The 24,743-nt window shown below is 41.1% G+C and overlaps 1 protein-coding gene across 18 annotated transcripts in view; it reads right to left on the minus strand.

Moving 5' to 3' along the window:
* Positions 1 to 24,743, minus strand: part of EHBP1 (EH domain binding protein 1) — a 298,811-nt gene that overhangs the window by 158,109 nt on the left and 115,959 nt on the right. For all 18 annotated transcript variants that reach the window (XM_084798375.1, XM_084798377.1, XM_084798376.1 and 15 more), the window contains exons 6-7: positions 9,115 to 9,296; positions 5,451 to 5,590 (exon numbers count right to left, since the gene is read on the minus strand). In XM_084798375.1, the coding sequence (XP_084654501.1) occupies positions 5,451 to 5,590; positions 9,115 to 9,296 (322 nt within the window). The remainder of the gene's footprint in view (positions 1 to 5,450; positions 5,591 to 9,114; positions 9,297 to 24,743) is intronic.

Consider the following 24,743-nt stretch of genomic DNA (forward strand, 5'->3'; position numbering starts at 1 on the left):
CATTCTTGACAGAAATCTTAAAATCCATATGAAGACCAATGAGATGGCTCAGAGGATGAGAGTAGCTGCCAGCCTGCCTGACAACCTGAATCTAATCACTGGGGACCACAGAGGAGAGAGGAGAAAACCACTCCACAACCTCTCCTCTGACTTCCACATGCATGCTGTGCAAAGTGCATATTCATACATAGACAGAGACACACAGACAGGCACCCTCACACATTCAAGCACACACACACAGAAACTTAACAAAAAATTTAATATGTAAACATAGAAGATCTTTTATAATCAAATCAACTCCGAACAATAACACTGGAAACATCAACATACCAGGTTTTCAATTAAAAAAATTATTTCAAATTTTTTTACTACAGAGACATCGTAATAAAGGAGGTGGGATAATACGGTCCTGGCACAGAATCAGACGTGAAGATCAATGAAATACAATTAGGACCAAGATACCAAAGCTCCCTGGTTTTAAGAAAGATGCTCAAAACCACACCGTAAGCTGGTTTTGTGTCAACTTAACACAAGGTAGAGTCATCAGAGAGAAAGAAGACTCAGTTGAGGAAATGCCTCCATGTGATCTAGCTGTAGGGCGTTTCTCAATTAGTGACTGATGGGGGAGGGCCCCGCCCACTGTGGGTGGTACCATCCCCTGGGCTTTAAGAGAGCAGGCTAAGATCGCCATGGGGAGCAAGCCAGTGGGCAGCACCCCTGCATGGCCTCTGCATCAGCTCCTGCCTCCTGGTTTCAGCCCTGCCTTAGTTCCTGTCTTCCTTCCATCACGGACTATAATCTGGAAGGATAAGCTAAATAAAACCTTTCCTGCCCAGCTTGCTTTTTGGTCATGGTGTTTTGTTGCAGCAATAAAACTCTAAGACAAACAGTGAAGAAAAATCAGCCACTTCAATACATACTTGGTGTTGGGAACACAAAATACCCACATGTAGAAGAATGAGACTAGATGCTTATCTCTCACCCTTCACAAAAATCAGCTCCAACTAGATCAAAGACCTGAATGTAAGATCTGACACTCAGAAGCTGCTGGAGGGAAAAGCAGAGGGAACAGTTCAAGATCAAGGTAAACAAACGTAAGACCTTCACAACGGGGTGTCGCTTGCTCAGAGTGTGAGGAAACAACTAACAAGTGAAACCATGGAAAATTCAGAAGCTTCCGTATAGCAGAGGAGACTCTCAGACTAAATACACGAAGAGCTTCACCAGCTATTTATACATCTGACAGAGGCTTAATGTCTAGAGTAGATTCTACCAAATAAATAAATTAAACAAACAAACAAACAAACATGAAGATATCAAACAACTCAGTGGAAAAGTGGACTATGGATTGGCAGAGTACTCAAAAGAAGGAATCCAAATTGCTAATGAATATATTTTTAAAGTTTTCAAAGAAATGCAAATTACCACTACTTTGAGGCTCCAGCCAAGCCCAGTCAGAATGACTGACAAATGATGACAAGGGCTTGTGAGGATGTGCAGCAGGGTGGACCCTTACTCACTGCACTAGGAGTGTAAACCAAGGCAACCACTGTGGAGATCACAATAGACAATCCTAAAGGAGCTAAAAACAGGGCGGACAGACGAGAGCAGCTGCCCCACTGCTGGGCCAATAGGCAAAGGGCTCCATCTGTTACTGCAGAGGTGCTCGCACCTCATGTTCAACTGTTGGGAAACCGTGTCAACCCAGGTGCGCTTGGCTGATGAATGGATGATAAAGCACAGTACACATTCACGATAGACCTTTATCAGGCCATAAAGCAAATGAAAAAATAATGAAATTTGCAGGAAAGCATTCTACTAAGTGAGGTGACCAAAGCACAGAAAGACAAATGCCACCTGTCACCTCTTACATGCTGAAGACATTACACTCTGGTTGCAGGATACAGAGATATCAGGCTGGAAGTTAGCTGGAACTTCCTCCTTGCTTATCCTTTTAGACTTGTATAATCTTATACCTTGCTTTTCTATTGTAGAAGATACTATGCAGTCACTGGGAGGGAAAAAATCCATATCCGTATACATCTGTAAACCCTTCAAGCTACACACAGCAACCGCCAGTCAAGACACACCTGCTGGGACACTAGACGGTGTGGCTGTTATGCAGAGGTAGCCAACAGCTTTCTAGTTGTATGTGAGGCCTGCTCTACAAGCAGAATTCACATCTGATCATGCAAGCTGGTCAAAGGTGCATGCCTGGGCAGGTCACAGGGCCTAAATGGGCTGTCTACAGTAAGTGCTGTTCACAGCCTTGGGGAGAGAAGCTTCTGTCGGCAGTGCGCAACAACGAATGCAGAGGCTCATAGCGGATCAAGGTGCTAGGAATAAGGACTGTTGGACTGTCAGCCCCAAAGCGCCGACTGTATCACCTCCTCCGGTGCTCACAGAACATCATGTAAAATGGAGCAGAAAGACTGAGAGAGCCAGAGCATGGGGAGGCGTGGGAGGAGCCACGAGCCACTATCTTCTGGCCATGGTACAGCTTTTGGATCGGTGAGCAGGAACAGATGCTTTGCACAAGACCTGTTATACTGAGCTCAGCAACATTGCATCATGGATGAGGGAAGGGCTACTAAGACCCAACCTCTCCCTGAAGACCCACACACAGTTAACAGTTGCAGAGAGAGGAACAGCCATTTCCCTCAGTCACCCAGTCACTGATTTCCCATATTCAGGTAAATAACCTCCAAGCCACACTCACTCAAGGAACTGTTTGGAAAAAGCAGAAGAGGGCACTGGAAATATGAGCAAAGTAAATTACACAGTGCAAGGTTTTCCCATGGAAACCTCCAAACAAGCCAGATTATTGCCAAGGCTATTTGCTGCTCTCCACAATCTGAAGGGAAGGCCCTACAGCTGAAGGCAACACCTGCACACCTCACTGAACAGAGAAGTCAAGCTGAGCAATTACCCCTACTGAGTAATGTTCATGGTGCGGAAGGTCCTCTGAACGCTGCGGGAGGACAAAGGTAAAACACCAGCCCAGCTACAAAGCCTTGGCTCTACAGTGGTGACCTGCCTGCAAGATATGCTGGTGCAATAGTGAAACAAAAGTTGTGGGAGTAACAAGTCATTACTTAACTGGGATTAAGGTCTACTCCATGAGATGGAGCCGATGCCTGACACTGCCTGGGTAGCCAGGGACTTGGAATAAGATAGGCCATGGCCGTAGGGGAAAACATAGCAATAAAATGGCTCCCACCAATATTCTGCTATCCACATAGATCAGTATCTTGCTCAGCCATTATCAAAGAAGCTTCCTCCTGTGGTAAATGGGAACAAATATCTAAGAGCCAGTAGGCATGGGAGCTATCAAGGCACGGGAGAAGCAAGGCCTTCTAGACACACCAGGCCTGATGCATGTAAGTTCAGGAACTGTAGTAGCATAGCATCCACAGGGCCTGCACACATGTAAGTCAGATGGACCCCAGTGCTGAGAGGGGAAGTGGGCACAAGCCCCCATCCCTAACCCAGAAGTTATCTCCAACTGATCCTTGCTCACAAAGGAAACATTAGTTTTCTCCAGCGGGGATACAAAGCACACGTAAAGACAGGCCCCGTGTTCAGCCACAGGAAGCTAACACAAAACAAACTCAGTGGTAGTTTTGAAGGTTTTTATATGTGTCACAATGTTTTGTCTGAGTTTTTTTTTTCCCTACAGATCTTTTGCTTATATATTATAGCTTCCAATTTTGCTTTTATGGGCTTTTTATGTGCAATGTGTGTGCTTCAGCATCTATGTGTTTCTTGTGCTTTTTCTCTGGCTCTTCTTTCTTCTGTTTTCTTATTTTGATTTTTTTTATTTTCTTATTTTATTTTTTATTACAATTTTAGATGCCTGATATATTCTGATGAGAGAAAGAAGGAGTGTGGACTTGGGCAGGTGAGGAAGTAGCTAGGATCTGAGAGGAGCCGGGGAAGGAAAGCCGTACCCAGGGCATACCATATTAAAAAAAAAAAATAAAGTTATCATGATGCTGCTGGTATCATTAGAAAATGCAATGTATGTTAGCATTTATTACTGGTGGGAAAACAAATACTACTGAAATAAAAACAACAGCCCAAATGAGATAGAGAAAAGGGACTGACAAAGAAAATTATATTACATATCTTATAAGAGGAGCAATAGCATTGTTTTAATTTTAATATTAGGATCCACAGGTTCAATCATTTACCTGTCTGGTTTATTTATTTTAAAGTCTATTATTCTATAAGAAAAACAAAATACAACAATCTTCAATTTACTCTAGAAAAAAAAAAAAGCTAAAATTAAAAGAAACTTCTTAGCAGCTCAAGCGATGGCTCTGCAGTTGGAAGGGCCCTGGCTGCTCTGACAGACCACACGGATCAATTCCCAGCACCACAGCAGCAAAGCACAACTGTCTCTGACTCTTGTTCCAGGGACTTCTGGAAGCGCAGGTGTGCAGGTGGTGCACAGACATACATACAGGCAAAACACCTATACATATAAGATATTTCTAAAAATTTAAAAATCAGAGTGGCAAGATGTGGGAGACAAGAGGGAGGGAATAAGAAAAGGCCCCAAACTATATAAATATATTTATGCACTATACACACACACACATATATATATTTATTTATGCACACACACACACACACATATCAGTGTAAGAGAAGCTAAGTGTGCCAGCTGCTGGTATAGAGAGTGCCTTAAGCCTCATGTGTGTGCTCATGTGCACATACACGTAGTATGTAGCTGGGCGCACGCACATGTGTGCTGCAGGTGTGTCTTTCTTGGTTCTCTGACTGAACCCGGAGCTTGCTGATCTTGCTAGCTCACTGAGCCCCCACAGATCCCCCATCTTTCCCAGCACTGGAAACGACTCGGGTCACTCTGCTTGTGTGGCGGTGCTTTACTAGCAGAGCCACTGCCCCAGCCCTGCAAACAGCTGTTAAGAAGCATAGGATGCCCATTAGAGATGTACTTAAGGAAACAGAGATGGGTTGAAAGTAAAATAAATGTGATAAGCAAATGAAACATAGGTCATAAAGATCAACACTGGACCAAATTTCAAGGCAAGAAGTATAAAATGGAGCAAAATGATACAGATTGGGGTGAGGTCACACATCATTTTTTTGGGGGGGAGACTAAATACTTTAGGAGTTAAATATTCTATCTTTAATAGATCAACTATACAAGAGGATAAGAATATAAGTAGGTTATTTTTTAATTAACAAAAACACATCATTTGTTTTAACTACGAAGAAAAGGCTTCCGTAAGATTTTTTGAAAACTAAAACCAAAGGAACACTGAATCTTATTGAATCTGATTAGAAATAAACAAAGTATAAGTATACACACAAAGCACACGTACAACATACTCTCTTAAAGACCTTAGAGTTCAAAAAGAAATCAAATCTTGAGTAACAAACTAGAAAAGAAACATTTGGCTCTGGCTAGTAAAGCCAACCTGTAATTTTTGCTGCCTTTTCCTCTTGGTTCACTCGCGTCTCATCGTCATCTTCATTATCTTCCTCAAAATCATCTAAATTGCCAATGTCCGCCTGCTTCATGCTCATCAAACTAGCCAGACTTTGCATATCTTCATCCCTGTATGAAATTAGTCAAAATATAATAGAGATTATTAAGTGACATCACTTGAAAAAAATAATTAGAAAATAGATGTTTAGCCTACCTAATTGGAAAATCTTAAGCCCCAAACCCTCCAAAACCCAAAGCAGTCTGCACTCTCAAGCTTTCCCTTCTGATGAGGAGCCACATGATGGAACTTCATGTCATGTACTGACACGTGACAGGCGGCAGCCACAGTTCGGGGGCACTAAAAACATTGGGTAACACTACTTTAGGTTACATAAATAAAGCATGTATGAAACTTAAGTGGCACTGTGCTTAGACTTGGGTCTCATCCCTAAGACATCCTTATGCGTTTGCAAACACCCCAAAATCTTGGGAAAAACTAAAATCTGAAAACTTCCAGAACTTAAGCACGTTGGATAATGGATATACAATACATAATATTAGCATGCCCTTTCTTTCTGTGAAATATGAGTATGCCTTTCATGTTGTGTACTTTCATGTTTTAAAATTAAGAATTTTAAATATTTCATGACTTTCCCAATGGTGTGTTTAATGCTACAAAGCAAATGAAACTAGACTCTAAGTGGTTACATTTCAGCAGGCGCTTGTGCTGCTGTCCTGCAGAAGGTAAACGGTTTCAGCAGAGAATCCAAGTACGGCTTCTTCAGCATTATGGTTAGAAACAAAACACTGTTTCATGAAACAGCAGGGCAGTCCACAAATTAGATAAATTTCAACTTTTAAAATATGATTTGGGGCTAGAGAGATGGCTCAGAGGTTAAGAGCACTGGCTGCTCTTCCAGAGGTCCTGAGTTCAATTCCCAGCACCCACAATGGCAGCTCACACCTGTCTGTAACTCCAGTTCCAAAGGATCCAATACTCTGCTCTGACCTTTGCCAGTATCGGGCATGCCCATGGTACACAGGCATATATGCAGGCAAACACTTACATACTCTGAAATGTATTGTATTTACATTTATTATTATATCTTAATAAAATATATTTCAGAATCTAAAATAAAACACTTCAATTTACAAAAGGAATTAGAACAGGAATTCTTAATTCAAAACCATGACACACTTGGATCTGTGGGCTGGAGGGAACCAAATGGTAAACCTGCAAGCCATGTTTACCGCCGCCATGTGCAAGTTTTCCATGGAGGTAACCACTGCAACTAAAACAGACCATCTAAAGCAGAGCTGGACCTTTGAAAAATCGCAAGTGAAATCCTCAGCTAAGTATAAGTTAAACAACATATATATACCTGATAAAATATGACTGTTTATCTTGAAATATTAAAAAATATAAATGTATGAATTTTATATTAAATATCTTGAGACAAATCACTTAAGTTTTGGTGATCTGTCATTTTTACCTTAAATCTTACTGAAGACAACATTTTAATATGTTGTACAACAAATTTTCAATTTTATATATTTCCTCTAAATTTAGACAGAAAAAGTAAAATACTGTTCTTTTATAATCTTTATTAGTTTTATCATTTATATGTTATCATTTTTAAAAGCAAGCCAATTATAGACATTCTTCACATTTTATTTCATATAGGCTGAGTTAACAAAAGTATTTCTCTCTTTTTAAACAAATTTCATTGTGTACATGAACAAGAAAAGTGGTATTACTTTGTATGAGTGCCTTCCAAATTCTCAATTATCAGTAAAGATAACATGGCCACCATGGCTACAACCTAACACCCGGGAGGCAGCACGCTCCACACCAGCCTGGTCGCATAGCAAGTGCCAGGCCAGCCAGAGCCAAGATACTAGACCCTGTTCTCAAAAAACAAAAGGAAACAGAAACAGTAATGGTGATGATGGTAATAGTATAGGCATAAGTTTAAAAAATAATCACTCTTCAAATGTAACCTGCTTAATTTTGCCACTTAAATTTCCTCACATTTTAAAGCTCAATACTGTTCCATGGTGACAGTGAGAAACCAAGGGACAGAAAAGGGAGATTCAACAAATTCCTATTCATATTATATGGAGACTCTTGGTTTAAATGAACTTTCTCTTACCTAGTCAGCCATGAATGGTGCCAATGCATTGACTGCTTCTGGCAGCAGAAGGAATGGTACCCTCAGAGGACAAAGCATCTTGGTTTGTTCTCTCTTGTTCCTCACTTCCTTTCCTTTCATTTGGCTTACACTTCAGAGTAAGATCTTTGTAACACCCACGCCCGCGCGTGCACACACACACACACACACACACACACACACACACACACACACACACACACCAGTATTTATAGGCTTTCCTAAGATGCTTGCTTCCCTCTGCTTACTATGCCATCTACCAAGTCACTTGCTGCCTTGGAGACCAGGGCCAAACCTCTCACTTTGAGTGACACACAGAGCCAGCCTTATCAGTCAGCAGACGTGACCAGTTACAATAACCACGTATTCTACTGGGCTAAACAGGTACAGAACTGTGTGCAGACCGACCGCCTTTCTCATCTTGACTAGGAAACTCACAGCATAGCATTTCCACTTCATCTTGTACTCCAAAGCTGAGGCTCTTGCCTTGTCCATATCACTCACCCCTGACTTAATTATCTGCCATGAGTGCTTATGCACCACTTAAGAAGCGATGCTTTTATTTTGTTTTTCGAAAAAAGTACTGCGCTGGTCACTTTTTGTCAGCTTGACACAAACCAGAGTCACTTGGGAAGATGGAAGTTGAGGAACTGCCGCCACCAGACTGGCCAGCCAGCATGTCTGTGGGGCATTTCCTTGATTGATGATTGGCACGGAAGCGCCCAGCTCCGGTGGGCGGGGCACCTCCAGGCAGGTGGGCCTGGGCTGTAGAAGAAAGCAGGCTGGCAAAGCCAAGAAGACCAGGCCCAGGAGCCCTACCTGGTCCTCCATGGCTCCAGCTTCAACCCCTGCCCGAGTCCAATTCAGGGCAGGGTGGCCTCACAGCAACGGAGACACAATGACAGCAGGGACGGGGCCCACACTGCTCTCAAATTTTCTTGCCTTGAGTACTGGGACAGTGGATACAAATAACTAGGTCCGGCTCAATTTGATTTTGAAAGGATAATAGTTACATACACTGTTTCTCTAGCTGTCCTTCCTAAGTAAATCCTGAAGGATGGGCTAAGAAAGAGAACTGGCAAACTCTCCCTAAGTTCTTTCAACCTTAGTATCCTAAAACCTTTCCCTTTGCATTTCTGTCACATCTCAGTTGCTCTAAGGACTGACCTGTCTGCACCTGAGAGAACCATTTGCTCTCATAAAGACAAACACAATCCACTATGGTATCTAACTCAAAACTGAAAGTAGCTGTGGTAGCTTTTATGTCACTGTCACTCTAGGAAATCGAGGCAGTATTTTTAATGAGCGAGTGCCTTTAACTCAGCCTCTGAAACAAAACGAAATAAGGCAAACAAACCAAAACACAAAGAATGATTGGTACGCCACAGGATGGTCACCTTATTGCCAGCCTACTATGACAAAGGCTATGGTGTCGTGAAACACGACACGAACGAAGTCACTCGTTTGATGACGGAAACTTACGTCGCTTTTCCTTCTCGAAGGAAGATACACGATAAGGAAAACTGGAGCGTGGCAGACACAACTTTCTTAGATAACGGTTTGAATTTTAACTTGACATCAGTTTGAGTTGGCATAGGGCTTGCATACTGCTTCATATTAATGTTGCTAGTAGCGAGAGCTTTTCTCCGACCAGAAGGGGATTCCTGGAAGAGGAAAAAATAATAATTATGTAGTTTGGAATTCTTTTATAACCAATAAAAAAAAATTAAGAACTTCCTTCACTAAGAAATTCTTGTAAAAGAATAATAAAATTGTGACGAGCTTTTATTACAGCCTTTATATCTAAGGAAAACAGATTAAAAAAAATAAAAACAGAAAAAGATGGCCCAGGCGAAAATACTTAAACTAGAGGAAGCACGGAATAAAAACTAGGAAAGCACACACGGGGCTCACACCTGTAATCCCAGCCCCTGTAATGCCACCTCCCTAAAGAACACCTACTCTAGGACAGAGGCAAGGCAGCCAGAGACCATGGCTAGCCTGGGCTACATGAGATCTTGCCTCAGGAAAAGGAGCCAAGCCTCCGGATTAGTGAGAGAAGGGCCCTCACAGGCAGGGCACAGGAAGTAGTCACTAACTGCTTCTTTTTCTCCTTGGTTAAATTAATGTAATCGGATGGTATTTTCCTGTTAAACCTATAATTTTCCTCTAAGACCTTTCCTGCTCCTAGTGCGCAATTCTCCCTCCTTTCCTTAAGGTGACGCGTATCAGCAAAGATTCGTTTCTCAGGGCTCACGCCCATGGCAGCACTGCTGACCGACCCCGGCATATCGAAAAGGTTCTTTAAAACAGCTCGTGCCCATTCGTCAGAGCTACACAAGAGGAAGCTGGTTTACAGCTGGAAGGGTTTGCTATTCCATTAACAACTGCCTGGGTTTCACAACTGATTGCTACACAAGCAGGGCTTGGAGGGTCGGTGAGAACAAGACAGCCGACTGAGCATCATACGATAACGCATAAGAGCCTCCTTCGTTGTGTGCTACTGCCAAGAGGAAATTCAGCTGCCAGATAACCTGCTATAACTAAAGCGGAGGGCTTACACCGCCCATCACTTTCTGAGGGTAGATGATCTCGGAATTGAAGCTGCATTAGAGCTTCACATCTAAGCCATGTGCTCTTGGGCAGGTCAAGAACCTCAGCCTAGGCAGTGCTCCCTGTAAACTGAAAGTTACTACACAAAGCCTTTCCAGATTTAGAATTATTTCCTACAAAATTACTCAATTTTCCAACCAAGGTATTGTATCACTAATACCTTTGTATTGCTGTTCAATAAATCTTGATTTGTCCTATGAGAGATAATTTTGCCTAAAGTAAAGCTATTATTCTTGAATCAAAGCATTACAGAACCTTTTAAAAACCTAACATTTCTGCCTAACAAATAAGAAAAAATAATGTCACCTCCCTAAAGAATACCTATTCTAAAATGTGGTCTTATCTGTCAGATTATGCAGAGCAATATTATACAGAACTATTAGTGCATTGCAGATACCTTACGAATGAATTTTTAAAATGCATCAAGCACTTGAGAAGTTAAGCCCTCTCAGAAGAAATACTTAAGAATATGCAAATACCCTCCACTGAATCAAGTTGAACAGATGTGACTGTCCCTAACAATACAAGTGTTCTTTCCCTGCTCGCTGCTGTCAATCAAAGGATAAGATTAAGGTCCAAGGTTCTGACAATGTGCAAAATGAAAAAGTACAGTTGGGGAATATCAATTTATTACACTGATATGAACAATAATCTCTTATTGTACCTTTAGAATAGCTAACAACTTCTACATATAATACAGAACGTAAAGCCCCCGGCTGAAAAGCATGACATACAAACTGTCACTTTATTACTTTCAGGGCCTTTTCTGTTTCACAAAAGCATGACACTGATCCTTAATATAACAATTTAATTTTGTAATAAAATAAAATATGAAATTAACATAACTTAGAAATTCCATAATTTTAAAAGCTGTGTTTGGAGAGACTGCTTTTACACTACAAAGTTTATAATGAGTAATATTCTGTCAATTTCATTATCTTATTTTTAAGGCAAAAGTTATAGAGAAAAGCTTTTCTCCTTAAGTATTTGGTAATGAGTGTCTATAAAAAATAGGAAATAAAATATGCTAAGTTCTAAACACATTTTGTCACACCACTTAAGTGACAACTCTTGAACACTGTTCACAATAATAATAATAATAATAATAATAATAATAATAATAATAATAATAATAATAATGGCCTGGAGAGATGGCTCAGTGGTTAAAAGCACTGGCTGCTCTTTCAGAGGACCCAAGTTCAATTCCCAGCACCCACATGGCAGCCCACAATTGTCTGTAACTCCAGTTCCTGGGGATCTGATGCCCTCTCACAAATATACATAAAAATTTTTTAAAATTACTTTTTAAAACAAAACTAAGAAAACTTATACAAAATGAATGCACACAGACGTGGATCCCATTTCTTCACATGCTAAACTAGTAGACCTACGACTGAGTGCAGACATCAGCTGATTCCCAGCAGGTTACACAGCACCATGCCCTCCTCTCTCCACCTCTTTATTCCTTCCCTCTTTCTGGCTTGTGACTCCCACCCTCATGACCCAGTCGATCTAAAAATCACATTTCCAGCTCTCCTAATGAAATTCACATAAAATTATCATTAAAGTCTCATTCTCACTTTCCTAACTCTTCTCATTGTTACAGAAGCTGATATACTTCCATTTCTAACAAATGCAACTTACTATACTTGGACATAGGAATGTGGCATGAGGACTTATTTCTGTAATTAAGTTTCAGTTTCACTTTATTGACAAATATTCTTAAAAAGCTGAGCAACAGCAAGTATTGCTAGGAACCATCTTTGTACTACTGGGGACCGTTTCAACCAGCACAGCCACATGCTATGCAGAAGGTCTCCCCACTGCCTTCTGAGGTTGAATTTATGCACATATTATGACTGAGCACTTCCCGTCTTAGAAATTAAATTAAGTCATAGAAAAATCTTCATGACATAGATGGCAGATTAGAAGCCACCTCTATGTTATGTTGCAGATGAAAACAGTCAGAAAAACTAAGAATAAATTATTCCAAAGGCAGACAGGAGGGCAGAACATCATGAACTGCAAAGAGAAAGACAGGACAGTTAAAAACTGCAACAGACAAGGAGCAGAAACATGGTGCTGTGGAAAGAAGGAAGTTTGTGTTCTCAGAGTGATACTGGCGATTGAGCTGTCAAATGATGGCTCCAAAGGATCATAACTCCTCAATTACTAAATCCAAAGACACTGAAATGAGTAAAATGCCAGATGAAGAATTTCAAAAGTTTACTTATAAAAAATGGTAGGTACTTCAAAGATACTCTGCAACACAGATGAGAAAGGAAAAAAAAGCTATTTTTGGAGAGGAAAAGAGAAGATGATAGAAACTCTGGAAATGAAAACTCAACAAATTAAAATGAAAAACACAGTCAAAAGCATCATTTGACTAAACAAGAAAAAAGAGAGGTTATAAAAATGGAAGAAATGAGCACAAATCTAGGCTATAACTAAAGAATAAATCCAAGAATCCAAGGAGTAGAGAAGAGCTGAGATAAAAACTGAATGAATAGGAAAAACTATTCAATAAAACTATAGCAGAACAAGTAAGAGAAAGAAATGGACAGCCAAGTGCAAGGCATTTAAGACCTCCCAATAGACAAAACCAGAGATCTTTCCATGGCACATTATATTTAAAATTCCAAACGTATGAACCAAAAGGGGGAAAAAAACCTAGAAGCTGTAAGAGGAAAATGCCAAATCATATTACAATGACAGCAACCCTCTTGAGAAGCCCCAGAAGCTGGGAAAGAATAGAACGATATATTTAAAACCCCCAAAGCTAAGGTCTGTCTATTAAGACAATTAATTATACAAAATTGTCTTTTAAAATTGACAGAGAAAGATATTCCAAACAAGCATCAACTAAAGTCATGATCACCAAGCCAGTGCTGCAGAAGATACTAAAAGGAACCCTAAGCAGAGACGAGGAAGAGTCTCAACCACACACCAAGAGGAAAGAAGAAAGTCCAATGCTAGCTGGTTACATAAAAAAGCAAGGTGCCGCTATTTGTTGTCTCCAGGAAACACACCTCATTGGCAAAGACACATAAAGATAAAGTGTGAAAACACGAAACCAATATAATTAAGCAAAGGGAAGCCAAGAACAAACCAGCACAGATATTTTGATACATAATAAAGTAGAAGTCATGCCAGGTAAGATAAAGAGGCCGTGGCATACAAATAAAGAGAACTGTCAAGTGGATGTGACCACCCTACACACTGGGACTCTCACTTCTCACAGCAGACGCAAGTGATAGGGGGCACATAGGTTCTGATACAACAGCAGTGTACTTTTATTTTTATTAAATCATGCAGATTTACAAAACAAGTTTCAGGAGCTAATGAGATGTAAAATGAGGCCCTGAGTATGACCCTCAGAACACATGTAAAAAGCTGAGCATGGTGGGACATGCCTGATCGCCCACTGCAAGGGACACAGGGACAGGAGAACCCCTGGAGCTCACTGGTCACCCAGCCTTACTAAACTGATGAGTTCCAAGTTCAGTAGGAAGTCCTGTACCAAAAGATAAGGTGCGTATTGATTGCTCTTAAGGAGATGGCTGATATTAACACACACAGACCTGCACTACACAAAAACAAACAAATTTCAGGATTAATATGCACCACAGAACAAACATATTAACCAGACATCCACAGCATAACTAGCAAGAGAGGGATACTTTCTCTAAATTATATCATGTTTAGGCCATAAAGCAAGTCTTTTGTATTTTATCATACTATAATCAATAGCAAAAGAAGCTGCAGAAACCACGACTAATGGGAAATTGAAAACTCATTTTTGAATGACTAGTAAGACACAGAAGAAATCACCGAGGAATTTTTAAAATTTCTACAATCAAATGAAAAGCACCACTTCCTGGCCCCTTTGAACTCTAGCATAGCTATACAAAGTAATGCCCACAGGAGACAAAAGAGGGCATCAGATCCTTTGGAACTAGAGTTACAGGGGTTGGGAGCCACCCAGCATGCACTGGGAACCAAAAGCAGGACTTCCAGAAAAGCAGCCAGGCCTCTGAACTGTCAGGCAGTCTGTTGTCCCTGCCTTCTCTGAAGTATTTTTACAAAGTTATACTGAATCTTGACCCACTTCCACAATGTTTAACACTCACCACTGTCTGCTTCCAGAACTTTCTCTTCATCTCAAACAGCGCTCTGTACTTACTAAGCCAGCTCCACCTACGCTCCCCCACTTGTCTCTATACTGTAACTTTTCTTGTACCTCATTTAGCATAGTGTTCAAATTCTCTGGAAAACCCAATTAAGGTTTTTGTTTCTTGTGTGTGTGTGTGTGTGTGTGTGTGTGTGTGTGTGTGTGTGTGTGTTTTAAATTCACTTTACATCCCAATTGTAGCCACCTCCCTGGTCTCCTCAGGCTCCCACCCTTCCTCCCTCTCCATTCCCAACCCCACCTCCCCTAGTCCTCAGAAAGGGGGAACCCTTCCTCCCCTACCATCTGAGCCCAGCCTATCAAGTCTCATCAGGGCTGCCTGCATCCTCTTCCTCTGTGGCCTGGCAAGGCCACCCCACCAGGGGGAAGTGAGCAAAGAGCAGGCAACAGAATCCAAGGCAGGACAGCCCCTGCTCCCCATATTAGGGGACCCACATGGAGACTGAGTTGCCTATTAGCTCCATCTGAGCAGGGGTCTAGGTCCTCTCCACGCACAGCCCTTGGCTGCTGCATCAGTCTCTGCAGGCCCCTCTGGGCCCAGATTTGTTGGCTCTGTTGGTCTCCATGTGGAGGTCCTGTCCCCTCGAGGTCCTTCTATCCCTCAACTCTTCCATAAGACTCCCTGAGTTCTGCCAAACATCTTGCCCAAAGTTTGGCTGTGAGTCTCAGCATCTGCTCTGGTCCCCCACTGGGGGAGTCTTTCAGAGGCCGTCCATAGTAGGCTCCCATCCTTTTCCCTCTCTTAAAGCACTTTTTTTTGTTGTTATTTTTTTATTTTATTAATTTATTCTTGTTACATCTCAATGGTTATCCCATCCCTTGTATCCTCCCATTCTTCCCTCCCTCCCATTTTCCCCTTATTCCCCTCCCCTATGACTGTTCCTGAGGGGGATTACCTCCCCCTGTATATGCTCATAGGGTATCAAGTCTCTTCTCGGTAACCTGCTGTCCTTCCTCTGAGTGCCACCAGGTCTCCTCATCTAGGGGACATGGTCAAATGTAAGGCACCAGAGTTCTTGAAGCACTTTTGATGCCTGTTCTATTTGCCCTTCTGAATGAGCATTAAGCATCCTTCCTAGGGTCCTCTTTGTTATTTAATTTCTTTGGGTCTGTGGACTGTAGTGTGGTTATCCTGTATTATGTGGATAATATCCGCTTATAAGTGAGTATATATCATGAATGTCTCTCTGGGTCTGGGTTACCTCACTCAGGATGATCTTTTCTAGTTCCATCCATTTGCCTGCAAATTCTATGATGTCCTTGTTTTTAATAGCTGAGTTATATTCCATTGTGCAAATGTACCAGTTAATTGCCAAGTTCCAGGCCAGTAAGAAACCTTGTCTCAAAAAACAAGGCAAACTGAGAGTGAGAAACACACCTGAAGGTGATCCTTAGCCTCCATCTAACCATGCTCATCCATCCGCACATACACAAACACTTACCTAAGCAGTAGTTCAACTACTTCTCTCATATTTTATCTGAAATACTTTTTGTTACTCTGGTTAAATATATTCTAATTTTCACCCCAGGTTCCTTGACTCAGAAGATGTTTAGAAACTTTTCCAGTCTACATGGGGCTTTTCTACTTATTTATTTTTTAACCTTCAAAATGTATGGAGTCAATTTTTATGGACAAACCCATGATCAACTTACACCATGTTCCACGGCTCCTTTCACATTACCTAACTGGTACCCTACACAGCTGTTAATCTATGACAGAGGGCTTTTATGTGAACTCACCTGCAGCACCCAGTTGTTTATTTCCTACCTGATAAGGACAAGTAAAACAAGAGGCATGTTCAAATGTAAGCTCAGGGATATTTCCTAGCACAAACAAACCAAGGAGTAAGCAAGTGAAAGACCGGAACGCTGCTAAGAATGCCAGCAGAATCCCAGGGGACTCTGTGATCCAGCTCTTCCGATTAACCATGCCTCCTCCAGAGCACGCATAAGTACTTAGACAAGTTCTGATCAGCTTTCTTAACTCAATTAATGTAACTTTGAGCTGATCTTGCTGCCCCTGCCTTTATTTACCAACACAGGACACCTAAAGTCACATCCTAACACATCTACCCAAGTGCCTCCATTGGCCCAGAGTACCACCCAGCGTGCCCTACGAGGACTAGTAAGTCCTACATACATGGCGGGCCTCCTGACTCTGCTCTGGGAATCTATTTCCCACAGAATTTTCTCTCATGTTCTTTGCTCCACTACGTTGACCTCCTCACTGCCTCTCCAGTGTATCAGGTAAGTGTCTCACTTTACAGCCTCACATTTGCTACATCCCTGTCCAGGAATGTTCTTCTCATAAACATGACACTTACTTCCCTAAAGCCTCACATAAAATTTCAGCTACTTCCCAGTAGACATATTTTGTCTGCTCCATATTTCCCCTCCTTCACTCATACTATTAAATATGCAAATTCTATTTACACACCTCTCTCTACCTTATATATAAGTTCAATGAAGGCAGACATTTGTGTGGATTTGTTGATTACTGTATCCTAGTTCAAGAACCGCTGCTCAACAAATATCTACTGAGTGAACAAATGAATTACAGTCTTAAGAATTCTTGTTGCTTTGAATTAACTTTCCATAGTATTTTCTTCTGTCCAAGATTCTCTCCCTGTACCTTTAAGGTATCTACCGTTCATGAAGGCATTCCTCTTCTTAAAAAGAGGAAGAGGGATATAGTTTCCCATGGTAGAGTGGCTTGCAATTTGTAGCCATTCGTAGAACTAGACAGAGGTTTGCTCAAGCCAGACAGGTCACCAACAGGTAGAAGGATAAGATATAAGATAAACAGGACAAAATAGGGATCGCTGTATCCAACTCACACAGACGGGGATCGAAGGGAAAACAGTAAGCAACCAACATCACCTTGGATAACTACACCAAAGCACAGATGCTATGAACACAGAACCGGAAGTTAGAAATAAACACACTCACTACTTGTTTTTAAAAAGCCCAAATTGTCAAATGCAATAATGCAGAATTTGAAGACATGCTAGCAGTTTCTTAATCCCACCTGCCACTCTAATACAAGAACATCTTACAATGTACCTATTAAATAGAGAGATGTTTTGGTACTTGATATGCGCATGCTAAAAACTGAAGTCGCTGTTCTTTCTAAAACAAAGTTATTCGGTATACTGTAATATCAAGACAAAAACTGCCATATTTTACAAAGTTATTGAAAGATTATATGTCTGGCATTCTTTCATTAGCTTTGTGATGATGTTTTAAACTATATGCTGAAACGAAATTAATCTAGAAGGGCAACAGTTCTGACTTTCAAAACTGTGATGCTGGTCTCTCCTGTCACAGAACAGCGTTTCTCAGGCCATGCTGATCTCTGCTTCACCAGCAGACCAAAATGAAGCACTACAGAACTTAATTTGGAATTCATGGAGCAATTAAATGCTAAAGTAGACATGCTGCAGGGAGCTCTCAACCACAAAGACTTAATTAGAAACACACCAGCTAAAATAACCAAGTTATATCCCCTGGTGGAAGAGACGTTAGCATCGAAGTATCAACAGGAAGAATCAACAGTTAAAACTCACGATGAGATACATACTCATAAACACCGATTTAGAAAACTAGACCGATTTTAAAATCAAATTTAGCTTTCCTCTAAAAAAAGTTTCAATAAAACTTCAGCCTCCCAAAGGGAAACTCCTGGTACCCATAAAATACAAAGTAAAGTATCTATCTGGTCGGAGGTCTAAACAGGTTGTAGGCTGTCCAAATTTGAAAGAAAAAAAGAGAGCCAGGTGTCAGCTGCACTGCAGAACTGCTGCTGGACGGTTCTGTCCACCTCCTCTCCTGTGAAGTACTGAAAACAACAACACTCCCCATGTACAATCTCATGCACTTAAGAAAATAAGTTAGTGGGTTCTAAATTTGTCATCATTAGATGCAGTAAGAGAGAAATATAGTCACCTCAAGTTTAAAAAAAGAATTGATTCTTGAGGATTTTATGGCCAACACTGAAAATCCTGCGCCCCTACCGACTCCGAGGTCCCCATAGAGAAGCACTGCTAAGCTCCACAGCTCGCACTCACGACCTCACTCCCTACTTCATTGTTTCATGAACACAGCACAGGCAAACTGAGCTCACCTCTGTCTGGAAGTGATCCCTTCCCTTTGTTTTTCAGCTCACTGGATCATACTCTCTTGATCCCAGGGCTCACAAAACTAAACTGGCTCCAGCTGCGAAATCGCTCTGGACTTTGGATTCTCCTGTCTCTACTGCCCTTCCCTCACACAGCAGCCTCAGCATCTGGGCCTGTCTTCCTTTCTCTAGGTCCACACTGACCTACGTCTCATCCTCTAGGATTCGAGGAGAGTAATCATGCTCTGAATACTATACTTTTTGATTGCATAAAAAATTCACTACAGAAAACTGTCAATATACAAAGTGCAAAAAGGAACCATTCAAACATAACTAGCTAAGGAAAACTACGGTGGCGGCTTTGACACATTTTTCTCTAGTTTTTTAAGTACTGTCTGCAGAACAAGAACTCTAAGGTTCCAGGAGTAACACTTGGCTTCTCTGCACACAAACTCAAGCACCATCTTCTGACCAGAAGAAACAGGCTGATCCAGCGGTCCATCCTTTACCTCTACTGTGCTTCCTCCCCCTGCCACTGCCACATCCTCCCACTATTAAACATATTTCTACTCCATATGTGTGTTCATGCATGTGCACGCAAATGTGTGCATGTGTGGTAGAAGCCAAAGGTCGACGTTGAGTGTCTTCCTCAACCGTCGCAGTTTTTGAGGCAAGGTCTCTCCCTGACCTGGAGCTCGGAGATTACACAGGAAGGTCAGCGGGACCCTGAGGTCCGCCCGTCGTTATTTTCCTGCACTAGGCTTCGTGGAATGTGCTGCTGTGCCTGGCTGTTCTGAAGACTTGCATTGAACCCGGAAACGTGGTTCTCGCAAGCTGTCCTCTGACTTCCGCACAGATGTCCACATGCGCACACATACAAACACACAAATAAGATTTAACTGAGGCGCTTCAGCAAATGGTGCTGACCTGAGGAAGAATGAGGATAGATGCTTTTCTGACTCTGCACAAAACTCAACTTAAAACAGATCAAACCCTGACTGTAACCTGAAACTTTCAAAATGCCAGAGGAAAACAGGGCACACACTTCAATGCCAAGGCACAGGCAAGAAGATTCCAGCAGCACAGGGGAACGGTCCCCAAGCTGACAAATGGGATTCGATCAAATTTAAAAGCTTCTACACAACAGAAGATAGAATCAGAGTGAAGAGACAGAAGAATCTTTGCCTGTTATACATTAAGGAATAAATACCAAGAATATATTAAAAACACTAAAAAGTCAATACAAATCAAAAGAGCTAAATCATCTGATCAATAAGCGAGCTAATACAAATAGACAGTTCTCAAAAGAAGAAAAACAAATGACCAATAAATACTTGAATTTATTAATAAATGTATTATGCTTATATAAATTATATATATGCATGTATATATATATGGAAGTTTATTCATCATAAAGAAAAATTAAGTTGTGGCATTTGCAGGATAATGACTACAGTGGAGACTGTAAGTGAAACCGTCCAACTCTAAAAGACAAATATCACATCTTCTTTCCTATACGACTCTAGACTTGTGTGTACAGTCAAACATGCACGTAGGTCATTAATACAAAAAAGCAACCACAAGACAATGGAGTGGACGTTAAGGCAGAGAGAGGGGGCGGGGAGAGTGTTGGGATACACAGGCATGAAAGCAAGGAGGGGACCATGGGCAGGCAGGCAGGAGACCAGCCAAAAGGGACGAGAGTACTGGCGGAGGGGCAGGCAGCGGAGAGTATGAAGAAGAACAGATTCAAACATACGATTAAAAAATTTATTATTTTATATACTAAGTTAAGGCACTTAAAATGGTGAATGATAGCAAATTGTATTCTATGAGGAAAATGAATAAAATTCATATCCAGCAAAATACTTAGCTAACTAATTTGCTTATACCATTAAATTTATGAACCATGAGGCAGAAAGGACTGTAAGTAACAAAATGTGGTATGATTATGATATTTAATAACGGATATTGTAAACATATTTGAAACATAATTAATAAGTTAATAAACATAGTTAATAATAAAATGATTCTAAACATGAGTAATAAATTTACTAAGAGTTGTATAAAAAAGAAAGAAAGAAAGAAAGAAAGAAAGAAAGAAAGAAAGAAAGAGCAGATCTAGGCCCTAAAATCTCTGATGAAGGAAAAAAGCCAGCAAATGTTTGAGCTGGTCACATGGATATGAGTTTGATTAACTGTGTATTATGGAACAAAGTGGAAATTACTATCCACCATTTCAAATGATTAGCAGTACGTAATACTGTATTCTTACATACATGGGTATAGATGATATGAGAGATAAGCATTTGTTAGCTAAGTTCAACTCCAGAGACGTCCCTTCTCGCTATTGAGCAACGATGTGGAAAGAGTACCGCAGCAGGCGGCTGTCCTACAGAGCCGTGCTTTCTTTTTTTTTTTTTTAATACAAATTGTGATCAACACTTGAGGCACTGATAATCATCACAATGAGTTTCAAAAGTGGAGTTAATTGGCAAGACAAATAGCTTACTGACTAATCATAGTACAAGATGACTGTTAGAAAAAGGAGCTTTTGTTGTTGTTAAAACTGAAATAGCAAGGAATTTTATAGTTATGCTCCAATATCAAGGAAGCATGACACAGATGCCAACAGCTTTTGCTCTCAGAGGCAGCACCCAGGCTGACTCCTTAACAGATCTCTTTCTGGTCACAGATTTGGGGATGTTTCTTAGTTGGCTGATGCTTGCTTCCTTACTAAAGCAGCTCCCAATACTGCCCTGTAATCTACTCAAGTTTTTGTGCAGGGAGAGAGCAGGAAAGCCTGCTGTGTGAAGGTGAGCTCAAAGCTTCCCTCACAGACCTATGTAGCCATTCATTTTAAGCAGCTTGGTGGTTGCACACTAATGGTGTTTGCTCAAAATTATCTGTACGTGACAGAAGGTGATTATTTTTTTCTCATAGCAAGATTATAGGAAAATATCTTTAAGTATGTTGGTGAAAAACTACCTACCAAAACCAAAACCAAGCCTGAAAGTTGTAGTGGCATGCTGAGTTGGGTCCCTTCAGAGTACACAGTGCACTGTCTCCGGGGAGCTTAGCATAAACCACGCAACATTAGTCTTCATCACTCCTTAAACTGCAAAGCTTAAGAGTATAGTTCTGGGTTTTAATGTCCTATACAGCTAAAAAAAAAAAAAAAAAGTGCCACCCTAGAACTATTAAAAACAGTTACATGGCCTAGAGAGATGGCTCAGAGGTTAAGAAGAGCACCGACTGCTCTTCCGGAGGTCCTGAGTTCAAGGCCCAGCAACCACAGGGTGGCTCGTAACCATGTATAATGAGATCTGGTGCCCTCTTCTGCTGTGTAGGCAGATGCAAGCAGAACACGGTATAAATAATAAGTAAATAAATTTAAACAAAAAGAAGTTACACTACTAATGTTCATTTAAGAGTCACTGTAAATTTTATGTTATAAATGATACTAAAGAAATATTAAGAAAAGGGGAGAGAAAAGCTAATCAATTGTCCTAGACATATCACATACAAAATCATTAAGAAAATAATTTTATTTTTAAGATAGGGTCTCGCATTGTAGCCTAGACCACCTGGAACTCACTACGTAGCCCAGATTGGTCCAAACTAGCGGCACTCCTCCTACCTTAGCCCCCTTAGGGCTGGGACTACAGCTGCGAGCCGCAGCATCCAGCTGACAAACTACTCTTTTTAAGAATGTCAGACAATATGAGAACAAACTAAATGAAAATATATCACACATAGCTAATACAAAATACAAGCATTTCTATTGCCATCAGCCACACAAAAGGCAAGGAACATCCAGTTTGCACACAGAAGTGGAGAGTAAAAGGAAGACCAAATGTGGCTGTACGTGCCGTTCAAACCCCTGAACGCTTGACTGTGCCCAGGTTTCAGATAGCGCTTTTCAGCATTATGTGCTAGGACAGTTCAGCTGCACTCTACCTACTATATGAGTATTCTTACAACAGTAGGTACCTGGTTTGAATTAAATGTGTGGTTTCTAAGAGAGATAAGGCAACCCGACAGACGCTTTGTTTTCTCTTCTTAATTAGCAGCTTGTATGGCCAACTTCAAAATTGCTTCATGAATATAGGTAAACTACCATTGCTTTAGGGTACTGCTTTTCTGACTTTCTAGACTGTGGTGCCACGTAATGCACTTCTTATAAAGATTTGTTTGCCTTTGAACCAAATGACTCGGGTATTCCTTTAGGAGGTGATTCTTTGTCTACAGGTGACTTACAGGCATGAACGCTGAGGATAAAGAGGTACCCCAATCTTCATACTGATGTTCCAATTGCATAGCTTCCAGTATAATTACATACTGAAATACTTTTGATAGGATTGAACTTGCTTCAGGGCAATTTGTAGGATCGTCTTTAAATTTAAAAAAGAAAAAAAAATCATACAGATAATTGCCATCACTTTCTGTGATGTTTCAGGTACAGCTTGATTTCTCAGTGTTTTTCAGCTCCAGGGTGATAAAAATACCTTAAACTTTCTACAGTTAAAGAGGCATGATTAACCATTTAAACCTAAAAATGAGCCATGCTGTTCAGCTACAGCCTAAGGCTCTAAAATAGTGTGCAAATAAAAGGGGTAAAATAAAGATCAATTGAAATCACAATCAGACGAACTTTTCCATGAGAATTATGTGAGGTCTGCACAGCTCCTCGGTCTATAGCTGTCAATCTAGGGTTGAGGAGGGAGTGGTACAGAGCAAGAGTGCACCCTAGCATGAGGAAGGCTCCAGGCTCACTCAGCGCCCAGCACCAGGAAGGAAAGAGACTTGTATAATCTGTTACTCAGAGTTCTTTCCTTTTCAGGCATCAATGCGAACACATGAAACATACAGAGATTAAAGACACAGCAATGACAACATGGCTCTCTGGCCGGCTGTCGCTATGGCCAGTTCACAGTGCTTATATCCCATCGCTTCTCAACTCTCATACTTACGTAATTTTAAAAACGTAACACAGCCAACTATAACAATAATTTACCACGCCAGGCACTGTCGTTAAGAACATGTATTCTGAGTGCCTCAGAGCAAGGATAGCAGGCTACCAAGAAGAGACCTGATACCCTATGAGCATATACAGGGGGAGGGAGTAAGGGGAAAATGGGAGGAGGGAGAGAGGAATGGAGGATACAAGAGATGGGATAACAATTAAAATGTAATATGAATAAATTAATAAAATATATTTTTTAAAAAGAACATGTATTCTGAGACACTTTTATAAACTAGGCATGTTTTTATCCCCCACTTCACAGATAAGTAAGTAAAGGCACAAAGGTTTTCCAGGCCTTTCCAGGATCACACTGCTAAGGAAATACACAGGTTCTTGGGCTCTTAAATGTCACAGCTACTGACAATTAAAGGCAGACGCTGACTGCACCTGACAGACGCAGACAATCAAGAGTTGAGGGTTTTTCTTGATACTTAAGTTTTCAATGGAACAAAGACTGCCTTCTAAATGTGATGTTCTAGTTTTTGTGTGTAGGGGTGCCAACAACCACATGCAGGAAGGTGCCCACAGAGACCAGAAGGAGTCAGAGGCAGTTGTGAGCCATCACTCCGGATGCTTGGAATTAACATTAATCCACTGAGCTAGCTATCGCCTGAGCTCCAAAGTTTAGCTTCGGTTTCCTTACATATCCCCCTATTTCCGTAGAGTCCTAACATCCTTGGTGAAAAGAAAAAAAAAATCTACGTGGTTAGACACTAAATGACCTCATTTTGGTTTTTTGTTTTGTTTTGTGTTTTGTTTTTAAGACCATTCTCATTATTTGTTCTGTTACATAAAATGAAGATTAACTGGACTTGCATGCCGATCTTGTCTAAAGTCCCGCTGCTGCTATCACTGCAGTTTAAATTCCCTATGAACTCACCAAGGCTTATCTGTTAGTGAAAACCCTATCTGTAGGTCTCCTGATTCCACTGGCAGTTTTTGTCATTGTTCTTTGGCTGGGTTTTAGGTAGGTGGAGGTCAAAGTTCATTTCTGGATGTCCTCTATTCCCTATTAACAGACAAGGGGTGGGGGCGGGGGGTGGGGGGTTCCACTGAGGGAAGTGAATGTGTCTGTCCCCTAGCAGGCTGCACACGGCTTCCTTTAGCTTACCCTTAAAGGTAAGTACCTTCAAGGGCTTGTTTTTGAAAGCCAAAGCCTCAGACCT

The sequence above is a fragment of the Acomys minous genome (assembly GCF_964271855.1).
Source record: "Acomys minous genome assembly, chromosome: 10".
NCBI classification, from domain to species: domain Eukaryota; kingdom Metazoa; phylum Chordata; class Mammalia; order Rodentia; family Muridae; genus Acomys; species Acomys minous.